The sequence below is a fragment of the Cryptomeria japonica genome, chromosome 10 (genome assembly GCF_030272615.1).
Source record: "Cryptomeria japonica chromosome 10, Sugi_1.0, whole genome shotgun sequence".
Classification (NCBI taxonomy): Eukaryota; Viridiplantae; Streptophyta; class Pinopsida; order Cupressales; family Cupressaceae; genus Cryptomeria; species Cryptomeria japonica.
Window position 1 is genome coordinate 312,766,698 of NC_081414.1, and position 23,723 is coordinate 312,790,420.

The 23,723-nt window shown below is 36.6% G+C and overlaps 1 protein-coding gene across 6 annotated transcripts in view; it reads right to left on the reverse strand.

The window, feature by feature from the left end:
- The window catches only part of LOC131041777 (uncharacterized), a 57,071-nt gene that overhangs the window by 22,903 nt on the left and 10,445 nt on the right, over window positions 1-23,723 (reverse strand). For all 6 annotated transcript variants that reach the window (XM_057974983.2, XM_057974980.2, XM_057974978.2 and 3 more), the window contains one exon: window positions 3,309-3,361. In XM_057974983.2, coding sequence (XP_057830966.1) covers window positions 3,309-3,361 — 53 coding nt within the window. The remainder of the gene's footprint in view (window positions 1-3,308; window positions 3,362-23,723) is intronic.

The window sequence follows — 23,723 nt, forward strand, 5'->3', positions numbered from 1 at the left end:
TAAGTATTATTTTTTCAAAGTGGAGACGTCCTTTCAAACAGGAGTGTATTGTGCTGAAAACGATGATGAAGCAATTCAGTTTGTGACAGTTTCAAAATCAGTCAGTCCGCAACAATGTGCATGCATCATATCATATTATGCAAGTTTGATAATACAGTTGAAAATGTAGACATTTGAAGTAGTGTGTGATGAATGTTGAAGAATACTGAGAAGACTCCACGCAGCTAACTTTTCTGTATATTACAACAGGAGGTCTGAAGTTTTTATGTAAGATAGTTACGGTTTCAGAAGTTTGTAGATGAAAGACTATGCTTAGCAAGGAGGTTGCGTAAGACAATTTGTGTGAAAAGCCTACTCTCTGTACAGCAAATTGTGGTTCGAGTTGTTTCAATATGACGAACTGATTAGTTGTGTTTTTCTGTGCTAAGCAGAACAACTTGTATTAGATCTGTATAATGTTCTGGGTGACATTACTTAGCATTGAGGGGTTTACTCATTTCTGAGTATAACATAGTATGAAAGCACTTACCAGTTTCTGATTTTATACTTTGTATGTTTGGGTTGGAGCCCATTAAGGTTGTAAGTCTATGTGTTGAGTTGGTGCTCATACTGTGAGTTGTAGCTCACTTTTGTATTAGGGTTGGAGCCCATTTTTTAATAGAAAGACTTCCAGTGCCGTGGTTTTTTACCCGAAAGGGTTTTCCACGAGATAATCCCTGCGTTCTCTTTTTTCATATGTATCTATCAGTTTTGGTAATCATTCTCTAAAAGTTTCAAACTACTGATTCACCCCCCCTCTCAATAGTTTTAAAAAATCTGTCTCTTTTTTAAATAAGAGCAAGTATTATTTTTTGAAAGTGGAGACGTCCTTTCAACAGGAGTGTATTGTGCTGAAAACGATGATGAAGGAATTCAGTTTGTGACAGTTTCAAAATCAGTCAGTCCGCAACAGTGTGCATGCATCATATTACATTATGCAAGTTTGATAATGCAGATGAAAATGTAGACATTTGAAGTGGTGTGTGATGAATGTTGAAGAATACCCACGCAGCTAACTTTTATGTGTTTGAGTTGTTTCAATATGACGAACTGATTAGTTGTGTTTTTCTGTGCTAAGTAGAACAACTTGTATTAAATCTGTCTAATGTTTTGGGTGACATTACTTAACATTGAGGGGTTTACTCATTTCTGAGTATAACATAGAGTCTGAAAGCACTTACCAGTTTCTGATTTTATACTTTGTATGTTTGGGTTGGAGCCCATTAAGGTTGTAAGTCTTTGTGTTGTGTTGGTGCTCATACTGTGAGTTGTAGCTCACTTTTGTATTAGGGTTGGAACCCATTTTTAATAGAAAGACTTTCAGTGTCGTGGGTTTTTACCCGAAAGGGTTTTCCACGAGATAAACCCTGCGTTCTCTTTTTTCATATGTATCTATCAGTTTTGGTAATTATTCTCTTAAAGTTTCAAACTACTGATTCATCCCCCCTCTCAGTAGTTTTAAAAAATCTCTCTCTTTTTTTAGTAAGAGTAAGTATTATTTTTTGAAAGTGGAGACGTCCTTTCAACAGGAGTGTATTGTGCTGAAAACGATGATGAAGGAATTCAGTTTGTGACAGTTTCAAAATCAGTCAGTCCGCAACAGTGTGCATGCATCATATTATATTATGCACGTTTGATAATGCAGTTGAAAATGTAGACATTCGAAGTGGTGTGTGATGAATGTTGAAGAATACTGAGAAGACTCCACGCAGCTAACTTTTCTGTGTATTACAACAGTAGGTCTGAAGTTAGCAAGGAGGTTGCGTAGACAATTTGTGTGAAAAGCGTACTCTCTGTACAGCAAATTGTGGTTCGAGTTGTTTCAATATGATGAACTGATTAGTTGTGTTTTTTTGTGCTAAGTAGAACACCTTGTATTAAATCTATATAATGTTCTGGGTGACATTACTTAGCATTGAGGGGTTGACTCATTTCTAAGTATAACATGGAGTCTGAAAGCACTTACCAGTTTCTGATTTTATACTTTGTATGTTTGGGTTGTAGCCCATTAAGGTTGTAAGTCTCTGTGTTCAGTTGGTGCTCATACTGTGAGTTGTAGCTCACTTTTGCATTAGGGTTGGAGCCCATTTTTTAATAGAAAGACTTTCAGTGCCGTGGTTTTTTACCCGAAATGGTTTTCCACGAGATAATCCCTGCGTTCTCTTTTTTCATATGTATCTATCAGTTTTGGCAATTATTCTCTAAAAGTTTCAAACTACTGATTCACCCCCCTTCTCAGTACTTTTGTTTTGTTTTTCATTCCCTACTTATCCATTGTCATTAATTGGCTTTAATGTGCAGCTTGATTTCTGGTGCTCTATACTTATATTTTCAGCTGGTTTTAGTGGGGTTTGTGACTTAATTCTTTTCCACTGGTGCAGCTCCAAAAGCCTTTGCTGCTATTATACCTGACGAAAGCAACCTCCTTGACAGCTGAAAAACTGTAAAATAGCCCACATATTTGCCTCATTTCTGTATATATTTATAATTTTATATACGAAGAAAAATAATATATTTATTCCTTTCCTAAAGTGCCAGACGAATCATATCTATACTAGGTCTGAATCTGAATTTTATGCATCTCACATCTGATAAACCAATAAAATAACCATTCAAAGGAGACACATAGGTGATTCACTGTCAAGGGGAGATGAACAACTGTTTCATTCTCAAATAAATAGAAGCCAAGTGCAAATACAACATTGAAGCACCCCATTGTTTTTTTACACAATTTAAAGCATGAGAACACATATCCAAAGTAACCCAACCATTGGAATTAATATAATTCCAAAACTTCTGTTAATGTCAATTCTAATAGATGAAGCACCCATTAAAAGCTACCCTCAATCTTACCAATATAGCAAAATTCCAAGGATTGGTGCAGAAATTTCTACTTGAGTTTTCCATTATCAATTTCTTTAAGAGTATGCAGAATTTTTCTATAAAACTACTCTTCTGTTAGACCATTAAAATTTAAAACATTTAGAATCTAAATCTAAGCTTAGTTTCTTTCATCCTACTGTACTTCAATCGCCTACCACAATTGGGCCAAAATGCAAGGTTCTATATTATTATGCATTATTATAATAGCTTGACATTTTTGTTTAGCTTATCATTAAAGACTGTTAAAATCTAAAAACATTTAGAATTTTCATTTAAGATTAGTTCCTTTCATCCTACTGTACTTCAATTGCCTACCACAATCATGCTAAATTGCAAGGTTCTATATTATTATGCATTATTACAATATCTTCATAAGTAAAACTTACCTGCTTTCATCATAATTACCGCACAAAGACTCAAATCTTGGATCTCGAATTACCTATACAACATATTGGAAAGCAATTCATAAGTCAAAATGTTATAACATGGTATAATCCCTTAGTAAGGATAAATAAATGCCAATAGCATTGGCCAATGTCATAAAGACTTGTTTCTTACTTTTCCTAATAAATCATACAAAAATAGAAGATGGATTATGCCAACAAACAATTCAATTATGCTAAATTAAACAAAAGAAAAAATAAGATATGAACAAAAGGACCAAAACTATCCAAGGAACCCAATACTCAAAAAACCTACAAACAATAATAACCCATTATAGGATAAAAGTAGTGATTCATGAAGAGATTCCTTTAACTTTTTATTGTTTACTCAAAAAATAAAATAATAGAACTGAATAACAAACAAGACAATAGACTGTCATATATTAACAATGTTAAAAAAAATGAGCACTATTATCAAGTTAGCAAAAACAGCATTAAATTGAAATCTGCTACAGACCTTTCATTTGCATAACCTAAAATCCACTAATTATAACTTTTTGCACTTATAGACGGCAATCTAATCCATTACACAAAATAAATATTCAATTTTTAAAAAAAAGATATTTCTACTATTCATCTTCCAATATTCTATAATAGCAGCATGCTTTGTTAATGTTATGACTATAGATCTTGTTACCAATCTGTGTTGCCATTACAAGAATTTTGCAAAAGGAATTACTGTCCGTATTTAAAAAATATACATAAATCAAAACATGCAGGACAGCTTGGAAACGTTACTAAATACCTAACAAGGTATTGGTTAATGAGTGCAATTTTTGTTGTCTCTTGGATTTCCTATGCTTTTATAAAAATCAAAGTGTAAAAAAAATATGGATACAACAGAAAACTTATGCTTGCAGCTTGGAATTACAAATATGAGAAAAATGTAACAGGAAAGAACTGCTTGTAATCCGTTTGTAGGTAATGAGTTCTACCAACTACGAGGTAGACTTGAGACCACTTTCATATGACTTGATCCTTGATCATATCTCTGTGATGTCCCCTTTTTTTGGAGGAAGGATAATTAATTAAGTTGTCCCAATTATTGATATTTCTTAAGGATAGCCTAATTAATTATTTTAATTAATAGTATTAAGTTAATTATTTATAAAGTTGTCAAATAAATTAAAATTAAAAGGTGACTTTATATTTAATTAATTTAATAAAGTGACTTAATTTAATATTATATCATAAAGTCACTTAAGTGAAATAATATTACTAGAAGCTTCTGGAGATGGACTTAAAAAAGTATAAAAGGAGATCTAGTTGAGCTTCAAGGAGCCAGGAGTTGATATTTGTATTGATTGGGTTTTGTAGAGCCAAGGGGTTTTTGCAGATCTTTTGTCTTTGGGAACAAAAACTCTCATTGATAGAATAACTGAGGGAGTGAAAGATCTCTTGAAGGGTTGCACTTAAGGAGGTGATACTTCAGTCATCTCAATTGTGCTTAAATTGTGGCCAAAGGCCAACTCAACTTAAGTTCGGTTTTGTGAAGTAATTGGAGACATTTTGGTATGGAAGAATTTCATTGATAGTGCTTCATTGGCGGCCAAGGGCCAATTTATGATGAGGTTCAAATTGGAGAGTATTGGAAGTATTATTTTGGAGTATAAGGAGTCACAACCATTCGCTGATAGCAACTATCAATTCTGAGTCCCAGATCAGTCATCTTCAGATTTCGTACCTGCTGGAATGGTACTACGATTTTTGCTCATAACATCTCCTTGGGCTGTGATTTTCACTCCTTGACTGGAGTGCTCAATGTGGGAGGGATCTATGATGCCTTCCAATGCTTAGAAGGGAGCATTCAGCTTGGTATCAATTATTTACAGTCTGGAGTATTCCATAACAGGGGCGGCATTTGAAGACATTCAATTTGGCAACAAGGAGGTTACATTTTGATGGCTATTGCTTGCTTCTTCAAGACCAGCATTAGGCGACTTAATCTACCAGGCTCTTTCATGAATCTGTAATGCATGGATCATATATACAAATTGCTGTTGTAGGTGCCATAAATCAGAATTTATCCTTGAATATAAGACACGAATTAAGGCCTCTATTTGTCTATTTGTATTTGGTGATTGCAATAATTAAAGAGAACAAGTTGCAGCTCCCTACATGATCATATGTCCGTATTCTTAATGTTTGTAGATCACATGCCAAATGTTTGTCTTTATGTCTGTTGGCTGTAACTGCACATTTCACCTTTGAAATTCATGTATATTCATAGGAAGGGGTAAAAGAAGCTTTAGATTAGATCCTTGCAAACATTATTTGTGCTTTGGGGACAATAACACGAAATGATATCAGTCTGATAATTCATACCAGCAAGTCTGAAGTTTAATATCAGTCATGTGCCAAGTAAAGGCTGTCCAGTGTCAATAACACGCAGCTTATACAGTCTGAAACTCGAACAGCAGGTTATCAGACAATTGTTTGATAATATTCCCTTCACTTTTCAGCCTTATATCAGCAGGGGATATTACAATCTCGCACAACTTACTTTTGAGATTAAAGCCCATCATTACATATGCCAGTAAGAATCTCTGTGTTGAAGTCCTAAAGGATGGCATTTATCTTATATACATACAATTGCATGGTATGCTTCATATTTTTGTCTCCTTGTGATTCTCATTAGACCCCCCTTTGCATTTGTTGAACACAATCAACTTGGCATGACTGTCAAACCTTTTGGATTATGTTATTACCATGTGAAGACAAATTTATATCACTAAAATTCAACAATGGCAAGGCAAATTAAACTCAATATCAACTCAATAATGACTCCTCAAGATATGGTTTGTTAACTAAAATGCTTAGTTCATAAAAGATATGCGTATTTTATGTATTCTTTGCCAAATTAAGGTTTTCCTAGTCCTTAAATGTTTGATAAAAGTGGTATAGCTTTGAACATCTTTTGTCTAGTTCTCCAAACAGTCAACATGAGTCAACTCCGTAAGTATTGGAAAATCTTGTTACTTATTGTAAAGCATGTAAATGTATTTCAATTTTCTATTCAATGAGCAAGATATATAATGTTATTGTATCTTTCATGTAATTGTCAATTCACAATATAATAAATCTGATTATTATATGGTATGTTGCAGATGGAAAAAGGGCATTTATTAATTTCGATGTTCTTCCCACATTTCACCGATCGATATATATATATATATATGCAAATAGAGGAGATCAAGCAATACATTGACTAGAAAAGCAGAGGAACAGCAAAAGAAAGCGGAAAAAGGGAAAAAAAGGTTAGGGTTGAGACTCCTGAAACAGCAAAACCTAGCCCTAGTCATGGCAAACAGAAAATTGGAGACACTGTTCCTCTTGCAACAACAGAAAATAGGGAAACCCCTGCAAAGAAGACAAAGCCAATTGCACCAGATGCTAGTAGGACGCCAAGAAAAAGCCCTAGGCTTAAGAAAGCAGCTGGAAAAGTGCCAGCAGCCTCGGAGGAAGAGATACATGATGAAGAGGAGAGCATATTTGAAGAGCATGTATTTGAGGAAAATGTAGAAATGGGCTTGGATTGGCTTGCTGCCATTGCAAAGCAAGCAGAAGAAGAGGAAGTACCACATCAAGAGCAGGATGAACCCTTTCAGTAGGAATTCAAGCAACCACCAGTACTTCTATTGGAGCATGCTGCCAGGAAAATTTTGGTAGGTATTCATAGACCCCCTGCATTTTCATGGAATAGTGTAGTGTTGAAATTGTTGGATGAAATAGAAAAAAGGGATGAAGAAAACCTTAGATTGCAGAAACAAATTGAGAAAAAGGATAATGAAATTAGGGAGAAAGATGAGGAGATTGTTAAATTGAAGAAACAAGTGGATGATGTGGTAGAATTAGTGCCACAATTAATGGAATGCATGATCCCTCCAAGGGTTTACACATTGCATTTAAAGGAGAGGTATCTTTCTTTCCGATTTTCTAGGGTAATTTCAGGATTAAACCCTTCCATCAAAACCCCTAAGGAATTCTTTCAAGTCTACCAAGAATCTCCAACAGAGATTAAGAATTTACTTTGTGAATTGTACCTACATAATTATGTTGTCCCAGACGACCATCAATGGAACCCACTGATGTATATTGGAGATATCCATTTGAGAGCATTTATGTCCTGGATTCAGAATGAAAAGAGTTGGGGTGTGCAGTTCAGAGCTTACAGAGAGAAGGAATTACGAGAACCCTTGCCTCTTAGGGCTGAATCTCGTGATCCTGCAGCAATGTTTTATGAATGGCACCAAGTTATATACAGGCAGGATATTAAGGACAGAGTGTTGCCTCTGCAGGAAGAAGCCTATGTAGAATATGAACAAGTGGAGGATAGTACAGGAAGAATGGTAGCAGGGTACCTTTCACAGAGATGGGATAGCTTGACTGATCAGCTAAGGCAAGTCGAGCCACACTCACTACAAAATTATGTTGCAGCAAAGAAAAGATGTACCAAATATATGCAGCTTGGTAGAACACAGAAACATTACTAGTTCCCATTAATATTCCAACCACCCATCCTGTTGTGGCCAATGCCAGACTACAGATACTATCAGTATGATATAGCAGAAGAAAGGCCAAGGTAGAATAGGTTGGAACATAGGCATGGATTTTATTGGGATCCTAATTCAAAGGATGCAGACCATGTTGTAGGAGAGTTAGCAGTTGGTGATATGAGAACCTTGACCCGACTAAGGAATAATGTTGTTGGAGGACCAGCAAGACCTTAGGTTGGCGACAATGGTGAGCCAAGTTTATAGTCCCGTTTTCTAAGGATTTATTATGTTGTTCATGATGATACTTCAGACTTTGATACTGTGATGTCACTATTTACTATGCTATTTCCTTAGAAACTACTACCTTTTGGGCTTAAGTTTAACCTTGAAACCATAGATGAAAAAATCTGCAAAAAATCTTTTAACTCCCGATTTTTTGCGAATCATTTATGGCAACGATTTTTTTGAAAAAATCACAAAAAAAAGAGAGAAAAACTCAAATAAATCTGTAGTAATGATTTGTCAAGTATTCTTTTACTGATTACTATCATGAAATTGATTACATAACCTCGCACCTCGCCATTTGCGAATCAATTAGTGTAACTGTGTACCTATCCACAACAAATTAAAATAGGTGCCTTCAAGGGATATGGCACATTTGTGGGAAGAATGTGAATCCTTTGGGTTTATGTGTGAGGAAAACTTCAATATGGTGTTTTTGCATGATACGGTAGTTTCATATGGAAGTCTCATGCTTCTTGAACCATGTTCTTGACGCTGAAGGTATGTTGTGAAGGCTGACAAACTTCATCAATGTGTATGAAATGAGCTGAAAATTTGAAAGGCTTTGCATGCACATGCTAATGTCAGCTATTGAACAAAGCATTTATTTTATGGAAGATGTGAAGCAGAGGAGAAATTTAATTCTACAAAAAGGAGATTAAAGGAATGCAAATCCTCTATAACATGTATTGAACTCAAATTCATTTAGAGATTCCACTCATTTTTTGGTATATGATATGTATTTAACTCAAACTTTGATTCATATATGATGGAAAACAATAATATGTTCTACAAATTTAGTGTATATGTGTGTTTTTCAAGAATATTTTAAGAATTATATATTTTCAAATGTTCGATAAATTTGCCGAGCTTTTGCTGATTTTTTCCCGATTTTTTGCCGACTCCTAAATTTTCAAAAATTTTGGGCCAAAAGAGTTATTGTCGAGTAAGAGTTTTTCATCTTTGCTTGAAACAATTCATGAATACTAATGCATATGCTATGTAATTATCTATTAAATGTGCAAGTGTTGAAAAGAATGTTGTTTCAAGATGATTTGGGAAATGTGGTTGTTTGTATGTGCTAACGTGTTTTGCAGGTCTAAGAAAGTGGTGTTATGATGAAGCTTGCAACAAGAAGCAAGACTCTTACCAGCTGGCTAGTTGTTGAAGAAGTCAATGAGTAACCAACGTGTTAGAATAATATTTAGTATTATTACTATTAATAGTCAATAATGTAACTAGTTGTTAGACATCTTAAATGTCTACAGTAACAGATAGTTAGAAGTAGGTGTCTTCTTAAATATCTACAGTGTTTTGTATTTCTATAAAATGAAAACTTTTCCCAGTTTATAAATGATGAAGATATTTTTCCCAATGAATCTGTTATTCACATGGTATCAAAGCCTAGGTAAAGGGAAATCGAAAATCCTGTCCTATCTAATATTTTTGAAATTTCTTCCAAACCCATCTAAGGTTTTTTGTGCCTGGCTCCTGTTTTCGCATCGGTTTTCGTGGGTCTGATCGAGGGCATTTTTCCCCTACCCACGTCCATGTCTTGTATGAAAAAAATCGCACTCGTAAAGTTTTTTTTTGCGACCTGTTCCTTGTTTTTTGCTGAAAACACAAAAATCGTGATTTTCGTGTTTTTTGGCACCCTCAACTTGCTATCTTCGACCCTACCCATGTCTGTTATTTCTCTAGCGCGCGATTTTTGGATTTTTTTCCGAGACGACGCGATTTTCGACCCTTAGTTTTTACATTTTTTCTGTGATTTTGCGGTGGCTCGGGTTTCTCTGCATTTTTTTTGTGGATTTGTGCGCCCGACTGCTTTTTTTTCGCAATTTTCCTGATACACACACATTTCCTTTCATGTTTTTCGTGGCACAAGTTTTCGGTTTCGCGTGATTGCGGCTAGGGTTTGGCACTGAAAAATCACGATTTTCTTGGTGCTATCAGGGTATTCACATTTTTTGGTTGCAAAATCGTTGTGGGTTTTTCCCATAATTTTTTGGGTCGCTGTTAAAAAATTTTGGGTCTATAATTTTTTTCACCTAGGGTTTTGACCCTCTGTTTCAAGGCGAAATTTTATTCTGATTGCAGATTCATGGTGGATTTTTTGAAACCTCAACTAGGTTGCTTTCAAAATTTTATGGGTCTTCCGAAAAAAAGTTGCCTCTAAAAACCGTGCTAGGGTTTCAATTTTTGTTCGAGAATTTGACTTGCAAAATTCTTTAAAAACCCTTTGTTTTCATCTGTTGGTTTTTGTCCCTTGGAATTTGTACCTTCACTAGTTCGACCTCAAGGTACGTGATGGCATCTCTGACGAATATAATGCTCGAAAGCAACCAGAAGTTCAACGGCCACAACTACAACACCTGGAAGCAGCGTATGCTAACAATTTTTGAGTACCGATGTCTTGATGCAGTTGTTCTAGGCACGTCTCAACGTCCAACCACTGTCAAAAAAGATCAAGACATGGGATGAGCACAACCGCAAAGTCGTCATGCTCATTAAACTCTCCGTCACCGATGAGCAGCTACCTCAGGTACCATCCGTGAAACAGCGAAGGAGATATGGGATCATTTGAAGAGTCTCCATGAAACCTCTGACAAGAGTCGAGCATTCTTTTTGAAGAACATGCTCTTTTCGATTATGATGGACGAGAGGATACCTCTGCAAGATCACTTGACCAAGATCAAGGACATATTGTGACCAACTTGAGGCGATTGGTCGCACAATGGAGGAAGAGAACATGGTCGTCATCACACTAAAAAGTTTGCCCAAATCTTCTGAGCATTTCATCGAAACGCTCAATATCACTTCCATTGACATCGAATTGAAGTTTTCCGATCCTTGTAACAAGCTTTTACAACAAGATTAGTGGCAGAAGCAGTTTGGAAGCAGTACCAGTTCCTCCTCCACTGAGCAAGCGTTCTCTGCCAAATCTTCTGCTAAGAACAAAGGGAAGGCTCAATCTTCTCAACCGAAGGGCTCTAGTTCTTCTCAAGACAGCAAGAAGAACATCCAATGCAATGATTGCCATAAGTTTGGTCACATGAAGGCCAAGTGTCGAATTCGATTGGCTTCTGAACAAAAGGAGCAAGGAGGGTCTCAACAGAAAGCAAATGTCGTCGAACACTCTAAGCAAAAAGAATCTGCTTTCTATGCTTTTATGGCCAAGAGAACATCAGATCCAATCCACTCTTCTACCTGGTATATTGATTTAGGAGCTTCGCGGCACTTTACTCATCGTTAGGATTGGTTCACGAAATTTGAACCATTCTCGGATTCGATAATCTTCGGAGGAGGCGAAGAGTACACAGTTGCTAGTAATGGCACTGTCCACATTCACTCAAGAGGTAGAAATTTATTTTTTCTTGATGTCTACTATGTTCCAGGCATGGAACATAATCTCCTCTCCGTCAGTCAGATCATGAGGCATTCTCCTCAATTAGATGGTGTATTCAGTTCGTCCATCTGCAGCATTGTTGATAGGGAGACTCGTACTACAATCACTATGGGACTTGAGGATCACGGTTCGTATCGACTTGTTGATTCTGGCGATTCTCAGGAGCAAGCTTTGGTTGTTCGGAGTACATCCATCAGAACACTTTGGCATCAACGTTATGGGCACTTAAACGTGCACTATCTCTCAATTATATTGGGAGGGTTTGGTTGCTGGTGGTCCTGAGATCCAACCTCAAAATCATGGGGTTTGTGCAGCTTGTCAAGCTGGGAAGCAGCATCGGACACCATTCTCGAATGGTGATTCTTGGTGAGCCTCCAAGGTCCTTTAATTGATGTATGTGTTATTGGTTGCGGGCACTTCTTATTATTTGTTGATGATTTCAGTCAGAAAATGTGGGTGTATTTTTTGAAAAATAAATCAGATGTGTTCAATACATTTCAGCAGTTTAAGGCCTTAGTTGAGAAAGAATCCGGTTCTCAAATTGTCACTCTAAGGTCTAGATAATGGGGGGGAGTTTTGTTCCAATGACTTCTCTACACTTTGTGCTACACATGGCACTAAACGCCAACTCAACACACCATACACCCCTCTGCAGAATGGTGTCCTTGAACGTAGGAATCGCACCATTACTGAAATGGCTCGTTCTATGATAGAGCATAGACATGTTCCTAAGAAATGTTGGGCTGAAGCAGTTTACACTGTAGTCTACCTTTTGAATCGGTCACCTACACATGTCGTTAAGAAGATGACTACTGAAGAAGCCTGGTCAAGACGCAAGCCTAAAGTGGGCCATTTGAAAGTCTTTGGTTCTACCGCTCATGTATGGATTCCAGACGCCAAGCGTGCTAAGCTCGATTCAAAGAGTCAAACACTTATGTTTACTGGTTACAGCGACAACCACAAGGCCTACAGGTTGATTGATGTGGAGACAGATTGTCTCATTTTCAGTCGTGATGTTGTGGTTGATGAGACTACTAGTCCATTTATGCCTCCTACTACTCCTAGTCCTGTGACTCCGTCTATGAAGACTCTTGATATTGGTGTTCGTCTTCCTCTTAGTTCCCAAGATGGGAGGGCTTCAGAGTATTCTGACTCTGAAAATGAGGAATCTACCGATCCAGCACCACCTGATTTGTCACAGGATTTCCATCCAGATGACTTTGTTCCGAAAACTCCAGAGGATGTTGTTCCACCAATGCTAGATGTTGGTACTTCTACCCTCAGGCCTAAATGGTGGGCCAAGACTATCGGAGATTTTCATGATGATGAGCTTATTGAGGGCAGATCCGCTCGCGGAAAGAGAAAGCAACAAAATACAGTCAACTTTACACTTATGGCCAACATCCACAGCATCCATGAGCCTCAGACATATTCCGAGGCTAAAGGCATTCCTGAGTGGGAAAAGGCTATGGAGACAGAATAGCATGGTCTTATGAAGAATAAAACTTGGGTTCTTTCTGATTTGCCTCCTGGGAAGAAACCTATCAGCTATAAATGGGTCTACAAAGTCAAGTATCATGCAGATGGTACTTTGGATAAGTACAAGGCCAGATTGGTTGCTTGGGGTTTTACACAGTAGGAGGGCATTGACTACGAGGAGAGTTTTGCTCCTACTGCCAAGATGAGTACCATTCGTCTTCTTCTCACCATTGCAACTCAGTTTGGATGGAAAATTCACCAGATGGACGTTAAGAGTGCATTCCTCAATGGTGACTTGCAAGAAGAAGTTTATATGACTCAACCTCCTGGCTTCAAGGTTTCTGGTAAGGAACATCAAGTTTGTAGATTAGTAAAAGCGCTATATGACCTATAGCAAGCCCCTCGGGCTTGGTAACTCAAGATTGATCAGTATTTGGTTGAACATGGTTTTCAGCACAGTCCCTCTAACACTAATCTGTATGTCAAACTTTCTGGTGATGATATCCTTTTTCTTGTTGTCAACGTGGATGACTTGATCATTGCTGGCAATTCAACACATTTGATTACACCCATCAAACGGGACTTGTGCCAAGCTTTTGACATGACAAATTTGGGGCTTCTCCATTATTGCTTAGGTATCGAAGTGTGGCAAACTGGTGATAGTATCTTTATTTCACAATCCAAGTATGCCCGCAGTTTGCTTGACGAGTTTCGAATGCAGGATTGTAAACCTACTTCCACACCTATGGAGAAAGGGTTGAAGTTATCAGCCAAGTTTGATTCACCTGCAGTAGATGAAACCGAATTCAGGCAATTAGTAGGCAGCCTCATCTACCTCACTGCCACTAGACCTGACATTTGTTTCACTGTCAGCTACATCTCTCGCTTCATGACAGCCCCAAAAGTTGATCATTGGATTGCAGCGAAGTGAGTACTGCGATATGTGAAAGGCACTTCCGACTATGGCATTCTGTATAGCAGGTGCAACGATCCAAAGCTGATTGGTTATACTGACTCAAATTGGGTAGGATCAATGGATGACTTAAAATCCACTTCTGAGTATGTATTCAGTTTGGGTACTGGTGTCGTCACTTGGAGCAGCAAGAAGCAACAGGTCATGACTCTTTCCTTCACCGAAGTTGAATACTTGGGAACAGTCAACGTTGCATGTGAGGCAGTTTGGCTCCAGAGGATGCTCTCTGACATGCAGATGCCACAGACAGGTCCTTCTCCCTTGTATACTGATAATCAAGGGGTGCTCAAACTGGCCAAAAATCTAGTCTTCCATGAACGTACCAAGCATGTCAAGCTTCATTGTCACTACATCCCCACGCTGGTAGAAGACGGATCAGTTCAGTTGCAGTATGTTCCGACAGCGAATCAAACTACAAATATTCTCACCAAGTCTCTCAACCCGGATAAGTTTGTAAAATTTAGGGGGCAACTTGGTGTTTTTGATAGATTGACCATTAAGGGAGGGTGTTAGAATAATATTTAATATTATTACTGTTAATGGTCAATAATGTAACTGGCTGTTAGACATCTTAAATGTCTACAGTAACAGGTAGTTAGAAGTAGGTGTCTTCTTAAATATCTACAGTGTTTTGTATTTCTATAAAATGTAATCTTTTCCTAGTTTATAAATGATGAAGATAATTTTATCAATGAATCTGTTATTCACACAATGTAGAGGAGCTTTCTCTACTTAATGTTGCAACTACCTTTTTAACTAATCATATGTACAATCAGTTGGGTCTATTTAGGGCCATGTTGCGCTATATCTCTGTTGAGGAAGTCCCATCTGACTTGGCTAAGCGCATGCATGAGCTTTCCTTTCCTCTTTTCATGCTATCAATAAATGGCACCCTCCTTATGTTGTGGAGTTGGTCACCCAGTTAGTTAGAATTAGTTGCTAGTTTTTCTTTCTATAAATAATGATCAGATGATCTCTTGTGGAGGTGGAATATTCTAATTTTGTAAGTTTACTTTCAGCTTTGAAATACAATTTAAGAGCATGTTGTCATATCTTGTGTACTTCTATTTTGATGAATAAAATGATATTTTGAGTTTTCAGCACTTGTGTTAATCTTGGAAGTCTCACTCAAGGGGGCCCACTTGGTGAGAACTCTGTTCAGTTAGCTTAGTAGTTATTCTTCATTCAGTAGTTAGTATCGTTCCAACAGTTGACTATTCTTGCAGCCACAGAACTCTATTCGAGGTTTGTTCCTGTAGCCATAGCGGGCAGAGTAGCTTCCTATCTGTTTGTTGGAATTTCATTCTTGTAGTTTGTGATAGTTTAAGATTTGCATGTTCAGATTAGTTGTTAATCTAAATTCAGATTCCTTCATTAGTTATTTACAGCATTTCAATTCTAGCATTGTTCTTTGCTTAAGTTATGATGGCCACAACAGAGTCTTAGTGCACATCCAGTGTTGACCCATTTCAAGTTCACATCCCTGGGTTGATAAGTTAAATGAACCTTCATAAAGAGTCTGATAGCTACTTAGTATAGATGTGTAATCTCTCAGTTATAGCTTTAAGGGCTTAGTTATTGAACCATTAAAGAAGGCTAACACTAGCTTTGAAGGATGCTTTCAAACATGCACATGTCTCAAGAAGGGCCTGCAACCTTCATTTGTGACAATTAAGGGGTGCTAAAGCTTGCCAAGAATCTAATCTTCCATGAGCATACAAAACATGTCGAGCTTCATTGGAATTTAATACAGCAACTTGTAGAAGATGGATCGTTGATGTTTCAATATGTTCTCACGGAGGTCAAACTATAGATATTCTTACCAAGTCCTTAAACCCTGACAATTTGTAAAAATTTGAGATCAGCTTGGAGTAGACAAATTGATCATTAAGGGAGGGTTTTAAAGTAATATTGCAATATTAATTTATAATGGTCGAGTAAGTTGTTAGGATAGACTTTAGGAAAATTCTATATCTTTTAGTTGTCATTTGCTTTCTCTATTGTCAATCATATCCTTATTGGATAAATCATTTGTATCTCTTATTTAAGGAGACCTTTTCTCCTTTGTTAATATCGAATATCTTGGTAATCATTCTCTGCGTCATTACTTTCCATAATAAGGTATGCCTAGGATCCTCTATTCAACAGTGACATCACGAAGACTTCAGCAGCTTTAATGCAAAAAGCTAAAGTTTCAACCAAAAGCATTGGCACAATCTCATAGATTGTGGAAATATGATGTCTTTAATCTTCTATGAGGAATAAATTTCCTTTTTATGCTGATATAGTGAATGTTCCCACAAGTGTAGGAACTAAAGCAACTCGTGTACCTCTTATATACAACTGAAGCTCCAAGAAATCTTGGAGATTCGGTTCCCTTTGCATGAATCTTAATTCTCTAATTGTTAATAGTACACCCCTTACAATTTGCACAATCTAATATAACAACAACAAACGCTTGTCATTATGCACCTATCTGCCATCAAATGGCTTCCTCATGTACCAAGATGTTGATTGGACACTATTTGGCCTTAGCTTATGCAACACCCAAGTGGCATATTCTACTCTATGTGATTCCATGGGAATTCATACACTGTTTACAAAAGGCAAGAGTCAACATCAGTCATTGTTCCCATGCAACACCTATGTGTCAAGTATTGCTCTTCACATTACCATGGTATATTTTGCAAGATCCCAAAAAGAGAACATACAAGAACACATAGCAAAACACCTGACATGCACAACAAACACAAAAAGAAGAGAAAATCTTTTTAAGTGACAAAAGATTTCTCAAGCACTAGGATTCTCCTGCATCAAACAACCAGATTGAATAGTTTGTGAGCTTGGTGTATACAAATTTGCCTTCACAAAAGACTAATTAGGCAACTTAAATTGGCTTACTTCAGCTATAAAGATCCACAAACCCTCTTCTAACCCCTTACTTTTTGAGTGAATGAAATACTCCTTGTGCTCACTCTATCAAGTCTCCGAAAATCCTCTTCTACCCCCATACCCTTCTGACATGTGCTCATCGAGAATCATAGGTATTCTGTCTTGTTGCCTTTCTGACATCTTCGTATTCCAATCAATGTTGTCCTACAATTGTATTTCTCTGAAGAGATCAAATGCATTGAATACCAATGAGATTTCTAATCCTTCCAACAACTCAATGTCTTGCGCATTTTCAAGGAATTTGCACAAAACCTTGCACAAGCCAATTCTCGTTAATTTTAACTCATTCTACATTCTTCTAGGCAACCTCTCTTTACTCAAATGTACCACTCTCTCTAAGTAACTTTTCTACCTCCTACAAACATCCACTAGCACTTTATAGTTGGTATTGCTCTCTTCTAGCTAGTTTCTGACTTGTGCATGAACATCCTTGATTTGTCACATCAAGTCCCCATCCTCTACACTAATGTGCATGCCTCCTATCTTCAATAAATTTATCGCATGCCTTAACAATGTCCCATACAAAATCTAGAATGGCATCCTTTGAAATATCCTATTGTTTGAATTTTGATGGAATTTATGAATTTGTATAGATATATGCTAGCTGTTTATTTCATATCTTCAATATTCTTGTGCATGCAACGATAAGAATGTGCAATAAATATGAATAACAGAATTTTCACAATGGAACTGTAAACCCTTGTATATTACTATTGGAATGGTGAATTCGAACACTTAAATAGCATTTGATGCTGCAATTACTCAGAAATTTACAAACAATACATGCAACACATACCCAATTCTGCAATCATTTCCAAACATGCCCTACAAGAGGTCACCTAAACTAGATATCATATAAATTCATGTAACCTTCAACCTGCAACATGGCTCCATTATTGTGTCCAAACCATAGCTGGAACTTCCACAAATCTGTTCACAATTCTACAAATAAACTCAATGATGAACTCCAAATGAATCCACCTCACAAGTGGAGTTGGGTTTCCGTCCAACCTACAAATATCCAAGGGGTTTCGTCCTCAGAAATGACTCACTGTCACACCAGCAACTAAGGAGAAATATCAAGTATCAAACAATCACATAATGTCCCCTTGGAGAAGGACGAGGCTCCTTTATAAAGACTTCCCAAACCGTTGGTGAGCTTCCACTTTGCATGTGGGATTAAAAATCACTTCGTTTTATTTACTCCTTATAAAGTCACTTTATGACTTTATTATCATGTTTATAAATAAAGTCACTTTACTTTTATAGTTTTATTTTATAACATAAAGTAACTTTTCTCACCAAATTATAATATAATATCCCATTAAACAATATTCCACCTTTTATTTCTCCACCAATAGAAATTAATATCGTGACCAGCATATCATCCCTTATATCTCCTAATTAGCTAGCCTATCAAGATAACGTGAAATAGGCTAATCAATTCTCGTGTGGTCACTGAGGAGAAGGGGACATTACAATCCTCCCTTCCCGGAGATTGCTTGCCCTCAAGCAATCTGCACCTGCATGCTGAAACCAAAAGCTTGGATCCCATATCAACCTCAGGAACACTGCTCCACCAAAACGCTGCACTACTCTCATATCAATGCCAATAAACACAAACCGTGAAGCAACGCAATGGAATCCATGTGAAACAATACACCCAACCGATCAATACCGCTGTTAAATCTCAGACCAGCAACAAATAGGATGGCGATGGTGTCATCATACCAAGGCAAAAGTAGAAGACTTATCTCATCAGGATTTCCCATCAAGTAATCTTGTTCCCACACACTCCAATGCATACCCATAGCTGATGTAGACCCAAACAATTCTGAAAATGTAATGTACAACCATGTAGGACAGCCATGTGTTAACCATGAATCCATGAAAATTATGCCACAACTCAACCAATAAACAGCTGCATAAGCATATGAAATAGGTGACAAATACAAAGTTGTATTGTAGTTGTCTCCTTTAATACCCGAAAGTAATTCATGAGTGGCTGATCTGTAAATGTATTCAAATCTATGTTCAAATGCTCAAAGGCATATTTATTTGTCTTTAAATTCTAATTGTATATATATTGCTTCAATGAATATTGCTGATTATACTTTCTTTTGTGCAGGTGGCTGTGATAGAACATTAATAAATTTCGATGTCTTATCACTCATCCATCGATTGGCATATATATGATGATATTGTTTGATCAAGTGTTAACTTGATCGGACATGTCTTTTAGAGATGGCCAATCAAGGTAACACTTGATCGTGCCTCTTGATAACAAATATGATCATACCGATATGAATTGGTGTTAGCGCATAACAAATACCAATCGGTTTAATACAGATAATGCCCGATACTAATCGGTGCTTAAATACCTTTTGTTATCCAACCCGATACCAATCGGGATGTTAAGAGTATTGACATTGTTGCATGGTTTTATACACGATAACCCGATCAAGTCTACTATGATCTCTTCATGATCGTGAATGGTAATTAAGCAGAAGTATATCAATATGATCATGTGCTCGATCATTCGAGAAAATACATATCGGTATATGCAGACCGATCATGAAATGTATTTGCAATTACAAGAAATCTGAATGAAGATTACAAAGGATATATATAAATGAAGTCTATCATTATTCATCGATGAGATAGATGATTGAATGAGAGACTTCATTTATCTCTCATTCAATCATTTATCTTAACGAAGCTATCATGTTTCAACATGATCCACTAAGAGTAACACCCCAAAAGTCACTATGCTCATGAGATATCAAGAAATTGTTGTCCCATCTTCTAACCCATACCATCACCTCCATAACTGATATGTTTTCCATTACTAGCAAACTCCTAGGTGTAGAATGCAAAACAAACCAAACATTATCAAAATGCAAGATCTTCTTAGTAAGCAACCTTTTAGCCTCCCTAATCAGCTCTTCAAGACAAAATGTTTCATATGATCTTAACAATTGGTCTTCCATTGTAGATGAGGCATGACTAACAAAATCAAAATCAATGATGTTCCATTCCACACAAATGAAAATAAAACTTGTGGCTGGTTTATCAAGTGTGTATCTAATAGCATCATTGTTTTGAACCTTCAAGGGGCTCTCTAAGAGAGGAAAGTCATAAACTTCATGATGCAAACTAGACCAAGCTGAATTTTCTAAATCATACCTTGGTGTCCTGCTTTCAAAATCTATAATGGGCTGATCCATTATTGTAATCTCTTCCTCCACTTTGTGATCAACTTGATGGCTCAATGGTCTGTTATGTGTCTCCTCTTGATCCAAAGTTATTTCTTCTTTAGGCCTCCCACATGATGACTGATTTTTGCACTCATTGTGTTCGCTTGTGGGCTGCAAATCACAAACAAGTGATTCCTCTTTCTTTCCTTGTTCTTGCACCTTAAGCTCTTCTTCTTTCCCAATGCTTTCTTTGCTATCTTTGGATTCTTCATTCTTCCTTTGCTGATGATATGGACTTGTAAATACCAAATCATCATCATCCTCTTCCGGTATACCCATAAATTGTGTGAAGGAAAGGAGGTCACGTATCTCCTTAGGAAGGGAGCAATACTTATGGTAGCTGCTCATAATTGCATCATTTGTTGTCATGGCATGAGGTCTCTTACTTGTACTTGTAGATGGAGATGAAACCTTAGAGTGCCTAGAACTCCTTGAAAGTGAATCTTCAAAATGCTGCAAAATCTGAACTGTTTTTTTTGTGTTTGAGCAGGGTCCATTATTTTCTCCAGGCTAGGTGCCTTTTCCTTCTTCGGTGGCGCAAGAAGGAAGATGGATGACAATCTTTCATCCTTAATTCTAGCAATGGAACTAATCTTTAGAAACATGCAACCATCTGGGTATCCACCAAACTGATCAACAGTAACATGCAATCATTTGGGTATCCACCAAACTGATCAAAAGTTACATGCAACGCAAATCCACTAATCAGGATTGCTCGGAAATAACATGCAATGGTAACCCTCTTCATAAAATGCTCCTAAACTGACATGCAATCATCTAGGTATTCACCAAATTGTCATGCAATAGCATCTAACACACATGCAACTGCAAAATCTGACATGCACTGCTGAAACCCTAAAAGACTGGCAAGATCACCAGCTCTGATACCACTGAAATATTCCATCGCCTGAACTTTGATGGAATTTAAGAATTTGTTTAGATATATGCTAGGTGTTTATTTCATATCTTGAATATTCTTGTACATGCAACGATAAGAACGTGCAATAAATATAAATAACAGAATTTTCACAATGGAACTGTAAGCCCTTGTATATTACTATTGGAATGGTGAATTCTTACACTTAAATAGCATTTGATGCTGCAATTACTCAGAAATTTACAAACAATACATGCAACACATACCCAATTCTGCAATCATTTCCAAACATGCCCTACAAGAGGTCACCTAAACTAGAAATATCATATAAATTCATGTAACCTTCAACTTGCAATGTGGCTCCATTATTGTGTCCAAACCCTAGCTGGAACATCCACAAATCTGTTGATTTTACCACAGGCATTGATTCTTTCTTTTTATAGCTGCATATGGGTGCCCATCTACCTATTATCCATTAATTGATTGTATGTGTTCATCACTTCAATTATATATATATTGGTGGTGTCCCTTAACTAAGGGTCACCACTCTTGGCCCAATAATTATATTATGTTATTATATAATATTATTATATTATTATATTATAATAATATAATATAATCTCAATAATAATATAAGATAATTATATTATATTATATAATCTCATCTTGGATTGAGACGTGCAACCCATTGACATACCTGACAATTTTCTCTACATCATTATCTATGTGACCATACCAGATGTTGGATCTATAGAATTTTTCCATGAACTCTTCCATAAATGTCTCCTTACACAAATTTTGGAGATTCTTGAATAAGTCCATTGTGTAGTTTTGCAGCATAAACTTTCCCTTAAGCTTCTTGATCATATGTGATCCCAATCAAAGATCCTTTACTAATCTTTCATCCATTACTTGCTTCGCATAAAGTTCCACCCCAATACAACATGACCATTCAACTTTGTGCTTGCATACTTGACTCTCTACTATCCTCGACTACTACAAACTCAACGTAGAACTCTGCCATCAAATTTATCAATTCTTCTTAATTCAATTCTAAATAGGTTGGTAGATCAAACCTCAATTTGTTTTGGCCTCTCATTATGGCTTTTGGCAAACCTATCTTTTGTAATGAGTTGTCATCAAAGTCAATGCCCATTGCTTCTTCTGTGGCAACATCTTCTCTCTTCTCTTCTCTACAGAATCTTCACGACATCAAGCCTCAAGCAACTCCTAAATGTATAGAACACGACTAACCTATGCTACCCCAACTACAAATCTTAGGCCTACTTGCAAAGACTCAACATTAGAATTTATCCATTGGTTACGCCCAACTATGTTTAATATCCTCTATTTAACAATGAATCCCACCAAGACTACAAAAACCTCTTCCAAAACAAATCAATCCATTTTTATAATAATACAGTGGCATTTGATCTTCCCATAGGTGCAAGAACTAAACGATCTCCTTTGTGCCTCTTATCTATAACTAAAACTTCATGTCTATTAATTCTATTACTATTTCTGGTAAACCACTAATAATCTATATAATCTAACATACTGACAAGAAGCATTTTTTATTATCGATTTGTCAACCATTTTACATCAAAAGGGAACATTTTTCTTCATATGTGTAATGTTTAGTATCGCCCCCCAAAAAAGGTTTTTTGGTTAGTGTATGTATGCACTTGTGCACTTAGTATGTATTTTCATGCATCTACTACACTGTAAGTTAAGCTTACTTAGGTAGAGTTATACTAAGGTTGAAGTGTTTATTTGATACATTGTTGCATTATTGAATGTTTCATTGCATCATTTAATAAGTGTGGTTGATTATGCACTTCCCTATGTTGGTTAGTGGGTTTTCATCCTCATTCACATTAGTAAGTTCTCTCATCACCTCATTGCATTGCCTATAAATCCCACTTTGCACATATATTGCAATTGCATATAGCATTGGCATTAGATTGTATATTTCTTGCACATTGTTGCAATATTATACTTTGCATCCTCCTTGATATGGAATAGCCATTGAGTTGTTTGTTCCATCTTCTATCTTCTATTCTCTTGAGTCTTGAGTAATTTAGATATGTAACTAGTTCCTTTTTCATGTTTTGGTTGACTTCATAGACATCTATGCAAATCTTACATGGTATCAAAGCAAATATGCGTTGAATTCTTACATGATATTAGAGAATTTTATGTTCAGAGGCTAGTTCAACTCCATTGTTAAGGTCAAAAATCTTAATAGAGGCACTATTTTGCAAGTTATTTTAGGTGAATCAATGAGCAAATTTAAATTCATCATTATATCCAAAAAATTTAAAAATTTGGTTTTGCCTTTTGTTTCGTGTTTATTCTATGTTATCAGAATTTTTTGCAAGTCATAAGCATTTGGGACCTCCTTGGGTTAAACCTAGCCTCATCAATTGCTTTTGGAGCACCCAAAATACTAAGATCACCTATCCATTCATCCAAATCAAACAAACTTTCCCAAGACCTTCAAAAAAAATTCTCATGTATGATTGCACAATCAGCACAAGGTGCTAGAAAAGGTCAAAAGTACGCAACACCTACACTCCACCCCACTCCACTAGTCCAATTGACTGCAAACCTATTGATGATTTACTGATTAC